Raw genomic sequence first — 24,304 nt, forward strand, 5'->3', positions numbered from 1 at the left:
ATGGCCCCCATTAAATACTGAGTATACAGAGACCCTTTATATTTAGCCACAGCATCTCTGTTTTAAATGCAGGGAAACTTGATGTTTCCACACAAGTACTCGAACTGCTCATTTGTGATGTGTGGGGCATGCCTTAGTCAGCTAATTCACAAAACGCTGTCTGTATTGATAGGCTTGTTTCATTGAGTCCTTCCCCTCATTGAGTTAGGCTCCTTTGCAAAGTCCTAGAAGATGTTATCGCATACTGTGAGGAGATAAATGTTCGTAACATGCAAGATTAGATGAGAAAAATCACTGGCAATATTAGCATCTATCAATAATAAATAAGATGTAAATATACTCACATCCATGAAGCTGCCTTATTTTTTATCATTTATTGACATTTATTCACTTTGAATACTCCAAGCAGGTTCCCAACTACATCTGTCAGATACAGCAGTTTACCTCGCTGTTCAAATGCTCTTTTCTTTTCTGAAATAGACAAAAACAAAAACAAAACAAAACAAAACCTCCATTTAAAAAAAATCTTCTCTTTTTTTGTATTATTTTAACTTTAATTGTGTGAGTTTGTGTATAAGGATGTGCATGTGAGTATGCTTGTCTGAGGAGACCAGAAGTGGGTGTGGGATTTCCTAGAGATGGCGTCACAGGCAGGTGTGAGCCACCCCATGTGGCGTGCTGCGAAGCAAACTTACCACCTCAGTGAGAGCAGTGCGCATGCCCAACGGCTCAGCCCCCTACCCCAGTGCTCGACCAGTTCAGACTTAGCCAGTAGGCGCAGAGCATATAAATGACTGTAACTGTGGGTCTTGTGGGCAAAAATGCTTGTCTAGCATGTCCCTGACTTGATGATATCCTCTCCTACTCCTTCCCTCTCTCTCATCCAACGTATTTGCACATCATATCAACATATCACAGTTAAGGCATCTCTAGCCTCGTTTCTTTTATTTAGCACACTGCACGGGGAAAGTCTGAAAAGACTAAATATAGAACCCAGGTTAGTGATACACAAACTGATGTCTTTGAGAGGTGCGTGATATTTATTATTTCCTCTGGAAATAACATAGATGTAAAATGAATAACTATGTGACAGAGCATACTTAGTGTATGAAGAATAGACAAATGGGTTTTCATTGCAAAATTCTTTCAACTTCGCTCTGTGTTTTCAAAAAATGTGTCTGAGAATAAAGTCTTTTATAATTTTTAGCTATAAGAAAGGTTAAGAGTAATTTCTTGTGGGAACTACTTCCTGAATATTATTAGTTTCTCAGTGTTTTGTGATCCTCAACTTCCTTCCTGCTTTTTACAACTGTTAACTTTGTGAATGTAAATTTTCCAAACCAAAGGGCTTATTTTAAGTAGGAAAATCGTTTTTTTACTAAGGCTATTTTTAACTATATTACCCAGTCTCTCCTCTTAACCTAGTCTACAAACTATCCTTATGCACTTCCAAGTGTCCATTCATCATCTAGTCTGTTGTTCTGTGAGCACACCACGGGTTCAAGTCTGTAACTACTTAAGAGTGTTACACAGGACAGGTATTACAGAAGGGTCACACGATATTGTCATCAGCCTGATTTTTTTTCTTGGCTTCACCTGGAAAGGTTTGATTAACTATGTAGGTATCAGGTCACCCTGCCCCATGTACTATATACATAATAATCTATCTCTGATGCTGTGAAATTGGTGTAACATTTAATTTTGCTAAGTGTAACAACTTACAACCTCTTTTGAACTCATTTCTGGATATTTTGATCAGTCTCATAGAAAAGTCATAAGAATGGCTCATCTGTAGATTATAGATGTCGGGCTGAGGAGCAGCAAAAGGTTACACCCAAGGGGCTTTTCTCTTTGTGGTTGTTGAGTAGAATCTTGGAAGTCATTCTTCTGTCAGGCCATGAGACATTCAAAGGAAGGAGTCAAAACTCCTGAGCCACAGCATTTACTCTCTTTTCTTCTTAGTCGTCCACGGGTTTGCCTGGGACGTCCTCTGTCTCTTTGTTTTCATCAGCATTCCTCACAGGTGACATTCCCTCCCAATTGTATTCTTGCATTATTTCAGTTGGATAGAAGTGAAATGATGTATCCGAGCACAGCCCTGTGTGAGAGCTGGGGAAAGATGGCAGCAGTGCTGTTATAAGGCAGGGTATCCTTATGACATTGACCTGTGCTTTCTGTCTACAGGTGAGGCTTTGCACTTGGCTCGGGATTTTGGCTACACATGTGAAACGGAGTTTCCAGCCAAGGCAGTAGGAGAACATCTCGCCAGACAACATATGGAACAGAAAGAACAGACAGCGCGGAAAAAGATGATCCTAGCAACCAAGTAAGTGCTGTAGGGATGTCGCTGTGGACCCCCATCCCCAGTGCTCCTGTTTCCTTTGACTGAAGACAGTCTAGAAAGCAAGAGTTCTCTAAAAAAAAACAAGGGAGCTCACACTCCAGTATCTAAACAGATTCACCAGGACTCTCTACCATCTGTACCAAGGCATCAAGGTTCGCATGATTAGACATGGGGCTATCAAGGAAATTCTCAGATATACAGAAATTAAGCCAGCTATATGACTCAACAGCTAAAGGCACTTACCTTCAAGGCTAACAAGCCTGAGTTGAATCCCAACGTCTCCTATTATGAAAAAAGCAAACAGACTGCTGCAAGGTACCATCTGACTTCCGCTTGTGTGTTGTGGCGTGTGCATGCACAAATACACACACACTCACACACAGAATGTAAAATATAATAAACGTTTTAAATCTACATGTACTACAAAATTCTTTCAGTGAGATATTCAATCACCGATTTGCTTCTGGAGATTGATCCATATGACTCTTTGCTACTTTGATAAATAATAGATTTCATTGTATTTAAGTATAATTAATAAAATACACAGTTACAGATAAATAGCATTGATTATGTGCAGTTACCCTCCTAGACCATCTTTATTTCTTCTGTTTAGTAATTGACCAAATATTTTGGTATAATTTGGATAGTTGTTTAGGCAGAAAGATATAAACAAGACACATTTCAAACTAGACATGATTCTTGCTTGCTTGGTTGATAGAAAACATAAAACGGTCTCATCACTAAATTAGAAATAAGTACACCTCCCATTTGATGGATGGTAAGCAAAGTCAGGAAAGCTAGTGATCCTCACTGTCCTTACCTTAGCAGTCATCACCAGTAGAAACACCAAACTTTAAATCCAGAAATCAGCCAAAAAATGTTACCTCCTTAAGGACAATGACGCAAGTGATAAAGTTAGAACGCTGTGAGTCACTGAAGATCATCTTTGTTACATAATTCATAATATGACACTTTGTTTAGAGACTAAAGAGTCTTTCATATCTAAGCTTCAGAAACAAGATACTGAAATAAGAATGAAAGTAGTCAGAATGCTAATTCTGTAACTGTCCTAGGGAGAAGGTGGTAATTAGCCCTGAATCCTGCAGAACTGTCTTCTGTGTTTAAGCACCTTCGCTGTCTGAGGTCAGCAAGTTAAGGGACAAGACTGAAAATTCAACTGGGAGCCCGGCTGCTGCTTCTGCTAGAGTGTGGTGTCTTGGGCTGCACACCAACAGAGCTTTCATTTCCATATAGTGACCACATTGGTTATAGCTTGCAGAGTAGTTCAGACAGGCATAAGCCTAGCTTGGAAAACTGTAAAGTGATGTATTCAGTGGCCCAAATAGTCATCCGTGTTTGGTTGCTTAAAATTTGTTTCAATCTGAGAAAAAGTTAAGACTTGATTTGAAATTTGAAGACAGTCTAATCTTTGTGTGGAGGGAGGGGATGGGGGACTGTAATGGTGGCCGGCTGCATAAGAATTCATACCATTTGTTCAAAAGGAAAACCTGGGGTATGAGGCCATATTTGTTTTTTTTTAGTTAGAAATCTAAAACAAAAGTAACAATGTTTCACTCTTATGTAAGATAAAAACCCTGGAGATGGTGGCAGCATAAAATGTCTTCAAATCCATAGGTAAAGTTTCACTCAACTATTAAAACTCAACTAGCCTCCTCAGACCTATCCAGTTTCACTTCAGAGAGAGGGGTCCCATCAAAAAAAAATAAGGAAAATTCTCAACAGCCCACTTGGCCAAAAAAAATAAAAATAAAAAAAAATTGAGTCTTACTCTTCATAAGAGAAATGACCTCTTGCCAAATTCAACAAAATTTCGCCATCAAACAGCAAGAAACCACACTAAAACTTCATCTGAAGTGAATCATACTTTGCCACTTTTAGACTTTTGTTACGTGTGTGTGTGTATGCATGCGCGCGCTCATGCCAAGGCATGCAAGTGGAGGTGAGAGAACGACCTTCAGGGAGCTGGTTCTCCTGCTCCTCCATGTCTCGGAGGTGCATATCTGAGCTTCACCTGCTGAGACACCTGGCCAGCCCTCCTGTCACTACTTATAAATATTTGTTGCTGGAACAAATGTTTTGGAGCAGAGCTGTCACTGCTTTCATGAGCATTCGAGGTGATTTGACCTTTCTGTACAGGCTCTTGATGACAATCAAGGCCAAACCCCTGTACATCACAGAAGCCCATTTTGGAAACAAGCATATGTACAAGACTGTGTTGTCCCTTGAATGTCAGGTGTTCTTGTCATACATGAAGAACGCTTTCAAGAAATTTCTCCATGCTTATTGACTTTATTCTATATCTGCTAACTTAATTCAGTGTATTAGATTTTTAAAAATTTTCTGGCCTGGGAAGATGGCTCAGTGGGTAAAAATCACTTGTCCCACAAGCATAAGGACCCGAGTTTGAATTCCCAGAAATCACATAAAGCCAGTTATGATAGCAGGGGTCTGTAAATGCAGTGCTCCTGTAGTGAGAGAGGAGGCAGAGACAGGATAATCATGAAAGTGATCATGGGTCAGCTGCCCTTCTGTTTGCATGGGGCAGAAACAACAGAGGTACTTTTGTAAAAATGGGAAAGGTTTTCTCTGACCTCAACACGTGCACCATGGCATGTGTACACCCACATACACACACTAAAGTGCACACATGTGCACGCATGTGCTCACACACACCATTAAAAAGATTTTAAAACAATATCTTTTAAATGTTACATTTCTTTACAATAATGCCATCATTACAAGAGTTTAAATGTTAGTCATGACACACAGCAAGGTTTCTGATTAAACAAGGATTAGAATTCATAGTAAGACAAGAAAAGCGGCAGAAAATTCTCTGTCAAATGCAAGCTGAAACTGGTGAAGTTATTTTGGAGCAAGAGATTATCTGCTCCAAAATTGAGGCATGACAGTGATCAAAAGTAAATTATATTGCAATATTGAAGAAAAGAACTTTCAAAAGTTGACTTGAATTATGACTTTGAATAACACAAGCCTGTAACTTTTGTTAAATTTTTCTACAGATGTGATAGCTAAGAACAAATTGCAAGATTTTAAAAGATGAACATTAATTACAGTTTTATCATATGAATTTTCTTTTATCCTGAGATTAGCATGTAAAGATTCACTTTAAGAGTCAACATGGATCCAGTATCTGGAAACAGCTGTTTGCTGGAACCGTTTTAGCATCATCCTGTGGTCTTCAGCACCAAAGTCACTGCATGCTGCCTATGGAACTTTAGACTGCTGTCTGAAACATCCTTCTGATCCCCTTTAAAGTGGGGAACAGACTTTGGTAGATAGTATCGTGCAAAACTAAATGTCCATTTCAAGAGTTCTAATTCAGTCTTGTGCTTTTCGTTGTAGACAAATTTGTAAAGAATTCCAAGACCTCCTGAGCCAAGACAGATCCCCGCTGGGGTCCTCCAGACCCACTCCCATTCTAGACCTGGACATCCAGAGGCACTTAACGCATTTCAGGTAAGATGGGATTTCCCACCTGTTCAGATTGGGAGTGGGTAAACCACACCCACCCCTCCAGGGTTTTGTATTGGTATCACAGTTCCAGTTAAAGATATGCTCATACGCTAAAGCAAAGACTGCTGGACTGTTAGGAATGCTATAGCAGCATACTTTAGATTGGATAATACACCAACGATATAAATATATAGTTTAGATTCTGGGGCTTAGAAGTCTGAGAGAGAGGTGTGGGCATATTCAGTATCCGATGAGGGCTCTCTCTCTTCAGACCCTTTAACAGCTGGACTGTATGATGAAAGGGGCCAACAACCTCCCAGGAGACTCTTCTTAAGAGCAGAAATCCAATCTTCTGTGACTTAATCACCTCCCGGGGCTCTTCATCTTCGTATTGTATGGAGGTTTAGTTTCAATACATGAATCTGAGGAGACACAGACACAAACATTCACGCTATAGCAGTGACAGCTTGAATTAAAAACAAAATGACTAATTGAAGCATTTTAGAACAGAATATTCAATAGCTATTTGTATTTTTCAAGAAACGATGACTTTATGAAAATTAATAGTATTAGATCAAAGAACGCTAAGAAGTTTTGGACCAGGATTCTGAAATCTTTTAAATGATTACTTATGATGTAACGGTAAATTGTTAAATGAACAGACATGATGAAAGTTCACTAAATATCATTGACAATTTTAGGAGTGTGTTAATAATTTCTACATACTTAGAAAGCATAGATGGCTCTTAAACACAGGATCCTTAAATGCATTATTAGCTGCACGTTTTACGTTTCAATTTCTGAAATACTTTGGCAATAAATAGAATTTTTCTGGCAAATTTATTCTCTAGATGTAGTAGGAGCAAGAAAAATGGTCACTGCTTAGTGCTTTTCCATTTCAAACTCTAGAATTATAGTGCTTTGCAATATTTCTACTTCACAGAAAATATTTCATCTTCCTTGAGTTATCATTTGGTGAAAAATATAAGCAATATTAATAAAAGATTGATTCACAAGCTCGGGTAGTGGCCACACGTGTAATCCCAGTACTTGGTAGACTGAGGCAGCGAGTGTTAGGAGTTCAAGAACAGTTCACGGCTCACTAAAGAGACCCCATGCAAAAATGAACAAGCAAAAAATAATAATCATTAGGATTAAAATGTTCCCATTACCTGCTTGAGTTCTTTTCTGAGGTCGAGATCAGTTTACTAGATTTTAAGAAGAAAATTTCAGGACGGTCAACCTGTGAATTATTTTAAAATATTTTTATTTCTTTTATCTCTTTTATTGAAAATATATTTTTTCTTATGATATATCCTGATTATGATTTTCCCTCCCCCAACTCCTCCCAGATCCTCCCCACTTCTCCAGCTCTCCAAATCCATGCCCTTTCTCTCTCATTAGAATACAACCGGTCTTATAAAAATAATCAATAGTAATAATAAGTAAAAACAAAACAGAGTAGGACAAAACAATGAAACAGAAAGCTTTTTAAGATTATAAGGCTGTTGAAGATGACACACAATTATCTACATAATAGGTGCTGAAATAATGTTGGCTGCAAAAACAGTATTTTAAATGCAGTTATCTATCTTCACATATCACAAGTCTAAGCGAGATTCAATAAACATAATCTTTCCAGAATTCTGAAAAGTGAAATGAAATGTATGCCCTGGCAATGCTAAAACATGCATGGGCAGCCCATATATGGTGATTCTGTTGTACCTGGTAATGCATGCATGGGCAGCCCGTATATGGTTGAACTTGTCCATATTGAGTTTCATGGTCTAAGTTGATGAGGACAACTGACCAGGTCCCTTCCTCAAGAGGACACTAGATCTCATTGCAGATGGCTGTAACCAACCACGTGGTTGCTGGGAATTAAACTCAGGACCTTTGAGAGAATAGGCAGTGCTCTTAACCGCTGAGCTACTTAGGATTTGTTTTTCAAAACTACACCTGATATCGAATACATTCTTTTTAGAATTTTACCTGCCCCTCAGTGGAAATAGTATGGACAAGTGAAATGAAATGAGGAGGAAAATCAAATGCCTAGGTACTTCAGAGCACAAGGTTTTGCAATCAAGAGAGTCATCTTTAAACCTAGGTCTCTTTAGAGGTGTGAAGTCAGTTGCATGGGGGTGGCTTTCAAACCTTGGTTTGGGTTCTCATAGATCCTCTGTACTATGTGTAGTGATGAGATAAGGAACATAAATTTAACACTTAGTAAATGGTGTGTTGATTGTTTCCACCGATCACACCAGTTTAAGAAGGACTGACACACCCAGGATTATCTTCACAGTTGTGTTTGTGTACACATTAAAGGGAATTGGAACTTTTTACAGGTATTAGATTCAGAAGTTATTAGTTTTTTTCTTTAAATCCAAATTGGGGTCTAAAAGAAACCTGCAAAGTTACAAATTTACTATTAGGATACAGAGAATCAAGAGCCTCCACCATAAAAAATGAGGAGCTCATTTCTACCTAGGCATGCTGATGTCTTCAATTGACGGTGACCTCACTCTTCTGGCCCACAGTGAAATCAGCTTTAACTTGAATATTAGCTTCTGTGAGAATAAATAGGTAGAAGAGTTGCATGTTCAGTACAGGCATGACTGGCTTGCTAATGTGTTGATACTTGTGCAAGCTATAAACCTAAGTGTCACAAAATTTGTGTGTGTGTGTAATGTGTGTGTATGTGTTTGTGTGTCTATGTAAGTGTTATATGTGCAAATGCGCGTGAGGAGGCACCAGAGGAGGCGTGATAAAGCACCTGCTTTATCACATTGCACATGGTTTCCTTGGGACTGGGTCCTTCAATGAACCCGAAGCCTGCTCCTTTGGAGCTAGACTGGCTGCCTAGCAAGTCAAAGAAATTCTCCTGTCTCTATCCCACCCCACCCCCCCCGCAGCTGGTGGTGGGCACAGGTCCTGGCCCAGACATATCTTTTTATGTGAGTGCTGGGAATCAAACTTAGATTCTAATTCTTCAACAGCAAGCAGACAGTCTTTGCCTGCGGATCATTTCCCCAGCCCACAAAATTCTATGAGAAAGCATCAATTTATTTATAAAATAACAAGTAAGCACCTGTGCTATGGACTTTACATGCTCTTTTTTTTTTTTTTAATCTCCCTCCTTAGAATGTGGTAACAGGGTAGTGTTTGCTAGGGAACTAAAGAGCTAAATATCCATGCTGTAGCTGTGACTCACACCTTTAATCTCAGCGCTCCAGAGGCAAAGGCAGGCAATCTCTGAGTTTGAGGCTATTCTGTTCTACAGAGCATTTTCCAGGACAATCAGAGCTTCACAGAAAAGCCCTGTCTCAAAAGAACTAAATAAGATAACTGGCTGCTTCTACTCTCAGGAAAAATGAGATTATAGCTGAGATACAGAAATCTCAAAATAAGTGGCTGTAGATTCACAATCACAATTTGAAACAAAAAACTATGCCTCTAGTCCAGGTGGTGGTGGTACATCCCTTTGATCCCAGCACTTGAGAGGCAGAGGCAGGTGGATCTCTGTGAGTTTGAGTCTAGCCTAGTTTACAGAGGGAGTTACAGGAAAGCCAGGACTACACAGAGAAACCCAGTCTCATAACAATAAACCAAAACAAACAAAAAACCAAAAATCCTATTATATGTTTAAATGTTCTAACTCCATACTTAATAACAATAAATGTACAGTAATAGTTTTAAGAATAATTAATAAATATAGTAAGTAATAGTGATTTTGCAATAGCAGCATCTCAAAAATTTTGATATTTATATATTTAAGATCTTGAATATCTCAGTTGTGATTTCTTGCTTATTTTGCTTTTTAAACATTTGTCAGATTTCATTTTCGTTTATTTTTTCTTACATTCCAAATTGTTTATTGTATAAAGCTCACTGGTTTCTTAGGATTCAGGAAGTCACTGGGGTTAGAATTTATTTTATAGCAAGTCTCCTAAAGTCAATCTTTTCTAAATTGTACTAAAAATATAAAATTTACATCCTTTCCATTTTTCAGTAGGATCCAGCTCTAGAGATAAGCATATTTACATTGTTGTGTGAACAAGCTCCTAGAATTTGTGTTTTACAAAACTGATACATTGTATCTATTTAGCAACTCCACATTTCCCACCATTTCTGGCCCCTGAAAGGTGGTCTTTTACTTTTAATTTCTGTGACTCTGACTGCACCTAAGCAGATTATACAATAGATGTCGTTTATAACTAGTTATTCAATCAGGCAAAGCTCACTTCAGGTTCATTAATGTTGCCGAATATAGCATAATTCCCTTCTGTTTAAGGCCGCATTATTTTCCAACGTTAGTGTAAATCTTACATCTGTTGTATCCATTATCTACCGATAGAAATGTGAGGAGTCAAGTTTCACAAAGCTTTGCATTTCTCAACATCCTTCCCAACACTTCCTGTTTACCTAAAAACATTAATAATCATCCCCTTTCATGGCACATTTAGCTTGCATCTTCCTAATGGCTAATGAGTTCGAACATCTTTTCTTAAGTTTGTTAGCTATTTGTCACAAACTGGTATTCAATAGTCTCGGGTTCATTATTGAATTATTTGATTCCATGCTGACCTGTAGTACTTCATTGTTTATCTTTACAAAAACCTTTTATATATAAAATATTAGATACACAACTTGCAAATTCTTTCTTAGCTTCCTAAGGTCGCCTTTTCACTCCATTGAATGTGGGTCCTTGAAACAAACTTTTTAAATGTAGACTGTTTTCTTTGTATTATTACAATGACTCTCTCTGCTTTCTGTGTTTTGTCAGAGAATGCATGCTCAATCTAATGTCTTGAATCTTTCTCCTATGCTGTCTAAGAGTTTACAGTTTCAGATCTTATATGTAGATCTTTGATCCATTTTGTGTTAATTTCTATAAGTAGCTTATAGTGTGCAGCTATGTTCTTTACCATGTCAAAATTATATCATTTTAAACACAACTGTCATTTTTAGGTAAAACTCAGACTGAAGGCTCTTGATGAAGCTTCAGTGGGATTTAAATGTACCGACTGTTTCATTTTGCATGTATTTTTAAAGGCAACAATAACATATTTTAACAAAAGTTAGTATATGTAGGCTCACTGACCAGTCGTGGAAAGACTATATGGTTTATGGTCCTTAAACTTGGCCTCATAGCAAAATTGTCAGCTAATCTCCATTTAAAAAAACTCAAGAATTAGAGTCTATATGTCAAAAAATGGAATTCTAGGGATTTATGTTATTTTTCAAAATCTGATAGCAAGTTTGAAGAAACATAGTACTTAGATGCTCCTAGGATTTCAGCCATTTTCTTCATACTTTGAAAGAAATATAATTCTAATACATTATAAAGCTTTTTGTACTATATTATATTTATTATGCATGTATGTACACACACTATGGCATGCTGAGAGGTCAGAAGATAGGTTACAGCAGCCAGTTCTATCCTTCTATCATTTAGCTCCCCAGAATGGAAAGCAGGCTGGACAGCGAGTTCTTCACCTGTCAAACCACCCTTCTGGCACACAAATTCATTGTTCAGAAGAGCCAGTAAAAACAGTGTGGATTTGTGACTTGGATAGTAGCATATTTAAAAGTTTCTGCATATAATATTTTGCTGATAGTCTGGGTAAAATGCACTAGACAAGAGTATCTCTTTGGTTGCTTTTTGCTGAAAGTGGCAACTGTGATGTAAATGGGGCTCAAGAGTAAAAGCATTGCAGTTAACACAGACAATTTGCTGAGTCTGATTCTCTACTATTTTTAGTACTGGCTAGGAGAGGAGCCAAGAAAGAGCAAGACTGGATAGGCATAGAGGATTCTGTCATTAGCAACATCTGTCTACATTACTCTTTTGTTTAATCAAAGTCATGGAGCAGATCATTAATTTTCCTTATACCTTATTGGATTTTCAACTCAGTATCTTGAGAGCTCTGGCTTACTCTCCGGAGACTGAATGTATCTAGACAAAGACAGGGAGCGATCTGACCCTGTAAAGTAGAGATAACTATCTTTGGTTTTTATAGCAGATGACATATCATTGTGCTCTGGAAAGCTGTGACAATAGCAGCGACCGCTCTCAGGACTCAGCCTTCGGAGACACTTGTTTCCATCAAAATGACAGGAGGCAGGTTTATTTATCATTTATCACTTCCCAAGTCCCACCAGCAGTGAGACCTGTCATAGAACACAGCAGACACCACAGCATCCTCCAGAAAGAGAAGCAATTTGACTGAAATCTGCAGGCTACTCCCTTGGACTCGGTGTCTCCAGACCTGGTGATGTCAATTAGTGCGAGATGGCATCAGGTTTCCAGGAGAGGGCAGACAACTCAAGTCAAAACCACAGCCCGAATTTTCTGAACTCACGGTCCAAAGAAACTGTAACACTCTCTCCACTCTTCGTGTCTCATAGTCTCATAATCTCCTTGAGTATGAGGTCACAGGAGCACATGTGTTCATATAAATGAGACGTTAGAACAGTACTAATGATCAGCTCCGAGAGGAGAGTCTATCAGACACATGAGGAAGATTCTTCCTCAGCACTGACCTTGTCCAACAGAAATGTTAGTCGCTCTTCTGCTCCACCGTGCCAGTGGAGAGCAAGGGAAGGATGAGTGATGGGCACATTCTTCAGGAACTTCTAAATTAATGGAAACGAGTAATAATTCATACCGAGTTGGCTATGGTTGCTCTAATCTATAATCCCAGCAGCTAAGAGGCAGACGCAGAAGGACTGGCATGTGATCAAGGCCAGCCTAGGGTATATAGTGAATATCAGGTGAGTCAGGGTTATGGGTCTTACTAAGACTCTGTCTCAAAATGGAAATCAGTCAAAGCAAAAACCCATAAAGAAGAGAATGAACACAGTATTGATAATTACATGAGGCCAAAAGACTTTTGTCTTCTATCTAACCCATATCAAACGTTATGATTATATTTCACTTGGGTCTTGGATATGTCTAGCATGGGTTCGCCTGCCAGGGTCACGAGCTGTGGAAAGGAAGTGATAGACACATTTAATTCTTCAGTATAAGTCAAAGCATCTGCTGACGCCTCTCTGTCTTCAGAAATGGACTCCTGCACCACTCCTGTTATGCTTCCGAACTAGAAAATATAGAGACGTGCTTTGCGGGCGAATATGGCGTCCTGGTTGGATCTCTGTGTTGGGAGGCCCCTTCCATTTCTGACTCCCCTTCAACATTCAGATCTTTTCCGCAGCATTGCTGTCAGGCTGTCATCCATTGCAGGCTTGAAAACTTTAATGACAGCCTGCTCTTCTACATCTAACATGCCGAATAGAAACGTCATCCTCCCATTGATAGAATTCTCCCTCTAACATCTGTCTCCTGGAGGGCTTCACACAGTCAATTTCTTCCTACTTCCGGTTTGTACAAACAGCTAATTCTCACGTCCCAAGATTCTGCTCCTCGTGTCTTTCACTCTCATTCCCTTTGGTGTTCCGTGTCTGACGGGCATCCCAGGCAACGGCACTGCCATGTTCTAAGTGCTCCCCTCTTGACAATATAAGCAGAGAACAGTCCCAGTCCTGCCGTGAGCATATTCACTTTCGTCCTCGGAGCCTTAAGTGCGCACATTTTATGATTGCTGCTTTTATGTTTTCTTGTGATAGGACAGTGGAGAATTTGTTTAAAATCTTCAATCCGGGACCAAGACATCATAAAGTATACAGCTAATTTTAGCAGACAAGAGACAAAATTCTCAAACCTTCTTCAAAGAGTTCTTGGGCCCTCAAGGGGGCTCAGTGGAGAAGAGGGCTTGCCACCAAGCCTGAATAACTGCATTCCATTGCCAGTACCACATGGTGGAGGGACCTAATGCCAGAAAATCGTCTGCTGACATACACACATGAGCTGCAGCACTCAAGCGTGTATGCGCAGAAAAAGAAATACTTAATTGTGTGGGGAAATTTGTCTTCTAGTCAATGCAATTATTTTTAAAGAGTACCAGGAATCATCAGTCTGAATTGGGAAGAAAAAAGTCCTATTTTCCACATTAACTTCTATATAAGGGTTGACGTTTAATTTTAACTTCAACTTCAAAATGAGGGTCATGGACAAGTGCAAAGAGAAGCCCGTAAGGACTGAGGCCTGCATTTGTATTACAGTTACAAGGACTTTTACCATCAAAAATGCGAGCTTAAACTTGAACCAGGCAAAGGCGTTAGCTTAGTTAGCACCTAAGAGCGGTCGTGGAGTCCTCCTTTTATTAATCTATGTTAAATTATTTACGTTTCTTTCTTAAAATGAAGAAGGCAATTAAGAGGCTGAAGTGTGGCCTTACAGTGGCAGCAGGACATTCATCTCCTAATCTGACTGACCTCCCCCCAGGGAGCTTACCTCCAAAGTGAGTTTTTAGAGTTCCGGTCTCACAGGAAGGCTCTCGAAAGTGTTTGTTAGCTGTTCTGGTGGAAGGGCATTTGTCTGTTGTGCCCATACAGAATTGTTGCAATGCATCATCACCTGTCCTTGGTTTTCTGACTTTTCTGAAGCTGAAGTGCTGTTTAGCTCCCTGTTTCTAAAACTTGATCACGTAAAGGTTTTGTACTTACCAGCTTTCCCTGGAACTGAAGTTCTGCAGCTGTTCTGGGGCAAAACTGAAGACATTGAAGAAGACATAGCCCAGAGGGTACTTTAGCCCTAGGGAGATATATCCAATTCCCCTGCTGCATTTAAGTTGTAGGGGAATAGTTTTTTAAGTACTGATACTTTGAATCTCATCCCAAACCACTTAAGTCAGGATCTCTAGGGTAAGATCCACAAAATGAAATGAGCAGGCAAGGTAATTTTTTAATGTGTGTTTATGGTTGAAGGGGAAGAAACAGCTTAAGAAGTCATGGCGTCCTCGTGAGTGCTGCCAAGGCCACTGTAATGAGCAGCGTTGGGTGGTTCTCCACCACCAGCCACCAGGAAACCAAATACCTTCATTATGTACCTTAATCGAATTCTATTTAATAAGATAAGATAATGTATGGAAGGAGTAAGTATCACCCGCTGGTGTTTGCCTGTCTTCTGATTTCTTGTTTAGGCTACAAAAAATAAATATCCCTCAAACTATAGCAAAAGTAAGCCCCCAGTTCTTTCCCCAGAGCTAGGGTCTCTCTCCCCAGCCTGTATTTAAATGCTCTGTTGATTCCAGATCAAATAAACACCTCATCTACATTGACAATTTGGCAGAGAAGACCCAGAACCCTTTGCAGGTTTCTCCTGGGGTCTATTCCCAAGACAAGTGCCCTGTTGTTGTTCCCATGATTGCAAGTTGCACTTTTCAAGCAGACATCACCTAGTACTGTACCTGAAAGGGCACACTCGGGGCCTCAGACTGCATTTCAGTTTTGGTCTTCATTGAGGAAGTATGGGGAGAGTGCAACGGGAAGCTGGTCTTCCCTTGCTGTCTTGCTGCTTGTTCACCTCCCATAAGCAAAAGCACAAGCAGCAGCCACATACAGCACTAGGAATCACAAGATCCATGGTAAACAAACACTCAAGAATGATGCAAAATAGTGTAACAGCACAGTAGCAATAACAATCCACACTTTACTTCAGCCTTCTCAGACACCTGAAGAAGGTGGGGGAAAGAGAAATGTGCATTCAAATCATTTTCTACATGGAAATTTGGAGGTGAAGATATAGCTCACTGCAAACTATTTTCTTGGCATTTGAAATGTCTTGGGTTCAACGTCCACTACAGTCAAAAAGAAAAAGTTGAAATCTTACAAATTAAATTAGCTTTAATCTATCTGAATGATTATTTCCTTTTCCTTTTGGTTCATTCTCCTGGTGTATAGCCTAACAGAATGTACTGTTTTCAGCAATTTTTGTAGCCTGAAAAAAAAAAGCTATTAAAAACCCATCTGCAGTTGGCAGTCACTGAAGAAAGAAAGAAAGAAAGAAAGAAAGAAAGAAAGAAAGAAAGAAAGAAAGAAAGAAAGGAAAAGAAAGGAAGGAAGGAAGAAAAAAAGAAAGGAAGAAAGTTTGCAGGAGGATGTTATGGAGAACAGGAAGTAGCTAAGGGATCTTGGAGAAATAATGAAGATAAAAGACAAATACTCATAAGCTAGGTAGTGGTGGCCCATGCTTTTAACCCCAGCACTTGGAAGGCAGAAGCAGGCAGATCTCTGAGTTCAAAGTCTGGGGTACCGAGTGAGGCTTAAGGACAGTCAAGGGTACACAGTGAAACATTGTCTGGAAAAATAAACAACCCAAAACTGAGAGAAACTCATGATATGTTTTAGAAAATGTGGGCTAAGTTACATGTAATAAGTTCTATAAAAATTGCTATAATAATTTTTTTTTGTCCTGTCAGGTCTCATTTTGTAGTCCTGGCTGGCCTGAAATTCTCTATGTAGACCTGGTTGACCTTGAGTTTACAGAGACCCATCTGCCTCTGTTAGAGGTTACCAGCAGAATAATATGAGGGTATTAGTACTCCTGTCCATCATTCTAAATTATATATATAATTTCATGAGAAGTTTTAAGTTGATATTGTATCACTTTAATTTTCTAGCTATATAAATGTTGCTGGAAACCTCTAGGAAGGTGCCAGCACCTTGCAGCTGGTATTGCCTCATGCAGTGATGAACAAATACTGTTGATTAAGGTAGCAATGAAATTTTCACATTGATTTCCATGCAGGAAACTGACAGTGAACGTACACTGTTTATGTTGAAAACTGTGCAGTTGACCGCAGGCATTTCTGTAAAGTTGGAACTTTCAGCTTGCACCAAGTTCTTCAAGTTTTAGATTGTAAAAAGGAAACCCCTACTCTGAAACTTAGAGTTGGGGAAAATATAGGTGTTCTAATCAGACCATTGTTCTCTTAGGAGTTCTAATAATTTTCTCAAATCACTAAGAGTCTAAGACCAGAGACAATGGGAAGTGGTGGCTGTTGTTGTGTTTGTGTGAGACAGGATTTCTTTGTGTATCCTTGGCTGTCTTGGAACTCATTCTGTAGACCAGGTTAACCTCAAACACAGAGATCCACTTGCCTCTACCTCCCAAGTGTTGGAAACAAAGGTGTGTGCCATCACCATCTGGTTTTCCATATGAAGATTTTGAAAATGCTATTCTCAACTGAGGGCAAAGATGACATCACAAACTAATGCCAACTGCATTCTCTGAACACAGGAAGAAGATCCCACAAAAAATCCTATCTTTTAGCCTGATGACAGTTCTTTTTAGAACATGAACCATATCTGTTTAGTCTGTATTTTATTTATATCTGTGGGAGACAGTAATTTACTATGTGACACCGGCTTCCTTAAACGTTCAATCTTTCTGCTTCAGTTTCTCAAGTACTTGGATTACAGGCATATGAAGGATGATAGCAAAACGAACAGGACAAAATTATTTCAGAAAAAAAGAGCTTCCACCATTATCAGGAAAGGGAGCTGTCTTAGAGGTTAAGAGCACTCATTGATCTTTCAGGGACTTAGGTTCAGTTCCCTGGACTCACATGACTGATGGAAACTATCTAGAGCTCCATCCAAGAGATCCAGTGCCTCTGTGACCTCTGTGGGCACTGTAAGTACATGGTACACAGATATAGATGTAGCTAATTAAAATGAATGCATTACAAATAAATTTCTCAAAGGAAAGGAGTAAAATATGCCTTCAGGCTGAGAAGGACAAAATACAGAATATCTGGTTTCTCAGGCAAATTATTTAGCTACATCCTCTAAGTCTCAGTTCACCTGTATGCTAAAAATAGCCATGTCTTCTCACTGATGTTACAGGTAGGACATGTGAGGTGGCACAGATAGAGAACTAAGAATGAGGCCAGTATCATGTTCACAGTTCCAATCCTGGCTGTTAAGTTTACCATTTACCCGTAGTGACACTAAACACTGTAACTCAGCTATTATAAATAAAACGCGCGTATTTTTTATTCTTGGGGATAACTGTCTAGCCCAAAAGGATCTCCTTGTTGAGTGCCACCATAATAGATTTACCTATAACTTCAACAACTCCATTTACCATCCACACTTCCTGTTATATCTCCTATCATGTGTTTTTCCTGAAGCTGGCTCTTTGTAGAAATTGAATTAAATAAGTTTGCCTTGTTTTCAGCATAAGAGAATGCAGCAAAAACATACATATTTGATTGAAGTATAGTGATACGTTCTAATATAAATTTTATTGCAAACAATAGCTTAAAGTCTTGACTATTATTAGTTACTAAATTATCGGTGACCAAAGCATGGTTTTCCTTTTCAACATATATTAATGTCAGCTAAGGACAGGGTAAATTTTGCAAGCTATCCCAAAGATGATGGAAATCTCTAGAACAGCAAGAAGGACATGCAAAAATTTTACTCTTGTCAATGAGTATATCACAGTTGTATGCATGAATAAAGGGCACTATGGCACTATAATGGGGCCAGGACACTATAGCTATAGTGTCACCCTCACCACTTTCATGGTTTGACGTCATCGGCATTCAATATGGCCAATCCTATTAGCACTTTGTCTAAGGTATGTCAGTAGGCTAACTCACACTCTTTGTATTGTTCAACATCTCATTTTTTAGTAATAAGGATTATAATTCTTAAGAGTGGTAACTAGCTGAGGTAACATACTAAGAAGGGAGTATCTAATGAAAAACTATTATTGTCATCACCATCATAACTTTAACAACCTGTATTTGTACACAGTTAGTAGTTCTTTGTATTGGATATAGAATACATACATACATATGTACACTATGTTGTATTATATGTTATAATATATATATATATATATCTAACACGTGTATTCTTTATTATTATAAGATACAAGCTTTGAAAAAATTGACAGTATCTCTTCAGGACAATTAGGCACAAATGAGCAATCTGAATGGTTTTCTTCACAAGAGGGTTAATGCACAGTTATATGTTTATTCAGTGAGAGACATCTTTCATAATTGGAAGTGGTATTTTTGTTGAGTTTGAAACAACATTTCCCACACACATTGCTTTCTCCTAGTTATCTCCCAAGGCAAAAAAATGCAGCTTGTATATGATAGAGCTTTATTTCTCAATATCTCAGAGTCTAGATATAGATTTTTTCTACCTCCTTCGGTCTCTATCACCAAGGTAGTATCTTCACCAGTGTAGTGCATAGATCCTTCAAGAAGAAATTAAGGCTATTCAGTGTTTATATAAGAAATGAGAAGTACCTCTATCTAATTTATATTCTACTGCATACAGGTTGGTCTCTTATTCAAAGCAGTACAGAAGAAACTGACAATACAATCCTCAGGTGGATGGGTATATGCCTAGAAAGGCACTCTTGCCATGAAAGGAAAGAATGAAGTCAGAGGAACCAGCTATCAGGCACACTCTGCCAACTCTCTCTTAATGAGTCATTTTAGTTATACAAAAGGGCACATAGTTTGTTGTAACAATATCACAGATGCATATGACACGCTAATTACAACCACTCCTTACTACCTGACCTGCCAATCCTCCTTCTAGTCTCCAATAGTTACGCTCAATATCCTGAATTATCTTCCTCAAGTGTGACCTATCCTACACATGCATACATGACATTCTCGGGGAAGCAAGATGATCCTTGTTTAAAAATGCACATGTTCTATCTATTCCCTAATGAGATAAAGAACCGAGTCATCTGTTACTTAGAGTTACTGATAATATATACACAAAAAGTCTGTCAACAATGAGTCTTTGTCTCAGTAAAGTGCAAGCTTCTTATTGATCTTACAGGTCAAGGGATTAATTAAATTGTATTGTTTTCCATAATAAACAGAAACATCGCAGAACACAGTATCAAATGGAATGTTATGAATTATAGGGATTTTTTTTCTGTTCCAAATGATTCACCTATTTTTTTCTTATTTCTTCTCATCTCCAGTTTGATCACTCATGGTTTCGGGACGCCAGCAATCTGTGCAGCTCTGAGCACTTTCCAAACAGTCCTCAGTGAGATGCTTAACTACTTGGAAAAACACACTACTCACAAAAATGGTGGCGCAGCAGACTCTGGCCAAGGACATGCCAACTCGGAGAAAGCCCCACTGCGGAAAGCTTCAGAGGCTGCCGTGAAAGAGGGCAAAACAGAAAAGACAGACTAGCGACATCAAACAGAATCTGTTTCCAGAGAGTCTTGCTGCTCATATTTTTTTTCTAAAATATATATCATTGAGGGTGACTAATTTTCAGTGGACAAAATCTTTACCCTCTCCAAGCCCTCCATAAAATAAAATCAAAATGGAAATTTTAAAAAAATGAAACAGAAAAGGACAAATCTAGAAAAATGGAAAAAAAGGAAAAACAGCAGTGTAACTGTGTGATGAAATTGTTACTTTCTAATTTTATGTTATGATAAAACTGCTTTTGTGCACGTAGTTGATTGTTCTGAATTACATACACCACAGTTTTCAAGCACGTCTGGACTTTGGAGGGGCAGCACATGCTTTTTCACATGTAACTGATGCACTTTCTAATCCAGCTATGTAGTTAGGGATCAGAGAACATGACCAAACTGGAGTCTGCCTCCAGTGACTGCAGCTCCAACCATTTTTGACTTAACCCCCTCTCACTCAAGAGTGCCTCTTTCCATTAGACAGGCCAATCTGAAATCCATCCACTAGGACTTGTTTAGGGGAACAGACGAAGGCAGTCAGGAACTTTTGTTCTGTGGACTGACAGCGGTTCTAAATATTTGGTCACCCCCAGATAACTGAATTATCTGTGCCTTGGTGGTGTTTAAAAATTCCAGAAACTGTCTCCCTTCTATCTACCATTTCTTTCCCCTTAGGCCCCCTCCCCCATTTCTAAGAAGATATTCAGAAGATTTATATGACTCTGTAGGGATGAGAGATGAACTCTTCCTTGCGAAACTTACAGTTCAAAGACACGCTGAACTTAGTATATGGGATATCTGGACACAGGAGAGGGGAGCGTTGCCATTCCTGCGATCTCAGTGGGATGCAACATTGTTTTGCCTGAAAATTACAAGAAATACTTACTGAGAAGTCCTGCCTTTGAGACTTGGGGTCCCTTTAAAATACTGGTGTCAAAGACTGTGTGGTTGAAGCGAGAGCCATGTTTTTCTGCTTCTTGCTACTTTTCCCTGTTCCACATGTTCTTTTTTTTGTGCCTTTAGAGGCACAAAAGCATCCAGGATATGTTCAATAAATAAAACAAACAGAATAATCCCAGAGAAGACATTTATGTTGAACCTTTTTGTTCTTATAGCTTTCTTGTCTTTTAGTTAAGATACTACACATGAGAAGTCCCTGGCTGCAAAGGCCAGGGATAATTGAAAGAATGTTGGGTCCACATAAACCTGTATATGTCAAGAGAGTCGATTGCCATCATGTTGTTCTAGCATTTCTACTGTTAACAATTAAACTTCTATATAGGCCAATAAAAACATAGATCATTATGTAACAAAGGAATTATCTTCATGTGTAGACACTCAACACCTAGTATAGCATGAAAATCTTATCCTCTCGTTAACATATTTCAATTATTTTAAAAATCTCTGCCATATTATAACTTCATGGAGAATATTAGCATTATAGCTAATGAGATGAGATATCTGAAATTTTCGTGTATGAATCAAAGAAACTATTTTTACCTGACAATAATTCTTAAAACAGTTATCTTGAGTCTTGTACAGAAAAGAATCATAACCACTGAAAACCTAAAGTGTTTAGATTAAATGTATACAGCAGCAGACATGCTGAGGAATTCCATAACAATGAGACTTATAGTAATACAGTAGAAGAGCTTAAAATAAAAAATGTAAAGGTAAAAGATTATGATTTCATTTGTTTAGTTCCATTTTTCAAATTTTACCACTATTCATGGCTTTAATTTCTCAAATAAAATAAAAATAAAACAAAGCCAACATTCTTCCACAGTTCCAAATTTCATGAGAAAATAAGAGAACGCATGTGGCAAGTTTCCCATACTGTAAAATACACACACCAAGAAATGGTAAATATTCCAGTTTAGCAAGTGGTAGGACAGTGACATCTAGATAATGTGGACTACTATTTCCTCAATCAAATTTCCACACTATTTGTTCTTTATCCCATTTAGTATTAATAATACACGTGTATTTAATATGGCATTTTGAAATGCGTACTCCTAGTACTTGATGTAGTTACACACCATGCCAACTGTTCACCAATCATCAGCTGGAACTCTAGGTCTGGCTTATGTTACCAGTCTACTTCTTCACCCTTAGTTATAACTAGTTTGGGTTCTGAACACCTCAGTGGGGTGTTGCTACTTATTAGCCTTGAAACAAAATGTAACTGCAACTACAGTGCTTCTTACTTACCAGGATTGCGGGTGTTTTAAGAGCCTTAATGGACAACACCCATCATTTCACTTAACCAGCCATGAGAACATAAATGAGTTGATGGACTGGTCCTGTTTAGAATCATCATTTATTATCATATTCCAATAGACATTGTTAATACCAGCTTTTGCCTTGTATATAATAGGTAATCAACACTTTTTAAATAAATGAATAAATGAATGTGTGTTTGTTCTTTGTCCAAAATGGGCCAAAGGACCTCCTAAGTTTTGATGTTTTCTTTCTATGCTCAATGTTTCAGTTGAGCTTCCTTCCTTCCCCCATGGTAATTTGTGGCTAAATTTCATTGGAATAATGAAAACTTTTCATGATATCTCATTCGTTACATATAGATATGTTTAATATGAAACAACATGGAAACCTAATTAGATATCAAATTTTCAATAAAAATCAAGTTAAAATATTTTCATAGTTTAAAATGAGGATAAGTAGCAAAAATATGATTTTCCATGTTTTAAGTAAAAAAAAATGAGCCTATTCAGATTAACTATTACTCGGACGAAAAAACAATTGGACAAACCTATTAAATTTACGAAAACAATAAGAACTTAACATTTCAACTTGATGGAGTCAGTTAAGTTTCTACATGAAGACATGCTTTGCTTTGCAGCTGTTTAAATGTCACAGTTGTGGCTGTCTCATTAGATTTACCATTGGACTTAAGTTTGGTGGCTCTAGAAAAGTAAATAAAAACTCTGAGTTACTCTCTTCTTGTCTTTGGAGAGATCAGGCGATGGGAAATGCTGATCCGTGCCCTCTCTGCCTTCTTTGTAGATTCCTTATCCCTGGATGAATTCCTCCTTGGCCTTGCAGGTTCTCTGCTTCCTCTTTCTTAGGGGTATGTCACAGGCAAGGCTGAGCTGCAAGCATCCTTATCTGATGGTAACAGTGATGAGAATGTCACCCTTTGCCACCTGGTGCTTCCAAGATAAATATGTCAATAAATTATCCTTAGTATTAATGAATTAAAAAATAGAATCCATATTCCTCTTATTTTCTCCCCTATGTGTTTCTTTGTAAGCATGCTAGATGAAAGAAATTTTATAAATTGGACCAAAACAATGATTCTGTAATCTTCTTAGCAAGGGCAAGCCAACGTATGAGAGGAGACTGACGTCACCATTCTGGGGCCAAGCTACCTGGGATCAAACAATGGTTCTTTGCTTCGCAATGTGTGATCTTGAACAAATTGTTGGACTTTTCTGTACCTTTGACTCTTCCCTTCTGTAAAATGAAGATATTAACAGTCATATACTCCCAGAATTATTATCAGAACTGCTTATCTCCAAACAAGAAAAGATTAGTGCTATGTAAATGTTAGCTATTCTCTTCAATACTTAAAATTTGGACCGTTGACTTTTACTTACAGATCAGTTTCTTGCAATCTATGAAGCCTCTTCTATGGCAAATTATCTTCTAAAGACTGGGGATCCTGAGGGAAACAGAACTTTATCAAAGTTTGTGTGACCGATACCAGTCTTTGAAACCTGGGGAGTGAGTGCCATACACAAGCAAATACAGAATACTATAGTTCAAAGCTGTCTAACATCTGGAAAACAGAAGCTGGAGCCAGGGAACAAAATCAAAGAAAATGGTTGTAATCAGGAAAGGAGGAAATGTGAAAATAAGGACAAAGAAATGCTGTCTGGGAGGGAGTTTAAACACTAAAGCACTTAGGGAAGGATGCTGTGCAAGTGTCAACAGACTCACTTCCTCTTTCTGGTTATCCCTACCTGCTTCCTCTATTGGGCAGCAATAGAGATTTTGGCCACCCTATCTCAGAAAAGAATTATAACTCAAACACAAAGAATGCAGGCAACAAGAGGCAAATTTCTACACAAGTTTTCCACTTTCGAGGACTGAGATATGGTTCAACGTTAGGGCACTTACCTGTCATCTCAGAGGCACTGAGTTAAATCTCCAGAACCCCAAACAATAACACTACCTTAGGCTCTCAGTAACTTAGGGTTGAAAGGCTTATTCCAAAAGGACAGTTATACTGTGCACAGAGACACAAAGACCGGAAAATTGCCTAGTGATTTGGGAAAGAGGGGAAGGGGGATTTTAAACAACTTCAGTACCATTGATTCTCTGATATGTTAGTACAAGATGGCAGAGTT

At 38.5% G+C, this 24,304-nt stretch overlaps 1 protein-coding gene across 1 annotated transcript in view; it reads left to right on the forward strand.

Annotated features, from left to right (window-relative positions):
* Positions 1-22,279, forward strand: part of Tfap2d (transcription factor AP-2 delta) — a 48,574-nt gene extending 26,295 nt beyond the window's left edge. Inside the window, exons 5-7 of the mRNA XM_048445823.3 lie at positions 2,185-2,326; positions 5,729-5,842; positions 19,704-22,279. Coding sequence (XP_048301780.3) covers positions 2,185-2,326; positions 5,729-5,842; positions 19,704-19,923 — 476 coding nt within the window. The 3' untranslated portion in view covers positions 19,924-22,279. The remainder of the gene's footprint in view (positions 1-2,184; positions 2,327-5,728; positions 5,843-19,703) is intronic.
* Positions 22,280-24,304: the final 2,025 nt, after the last annotated feature.

The sequence above is a fragment of the Myodes glareolus genome, chromosome 18 (genome assembly GCF_982192425.1).
Source record: "Myodes glareolus chromosome 18, mMyoGla1.1, whole genome shotgun sequence".
NCBI lineage: Eukaryota > Metazoa > Chordata > Mammalia > Rodentia > Cricetidae > Myodes > Myodes glareolus.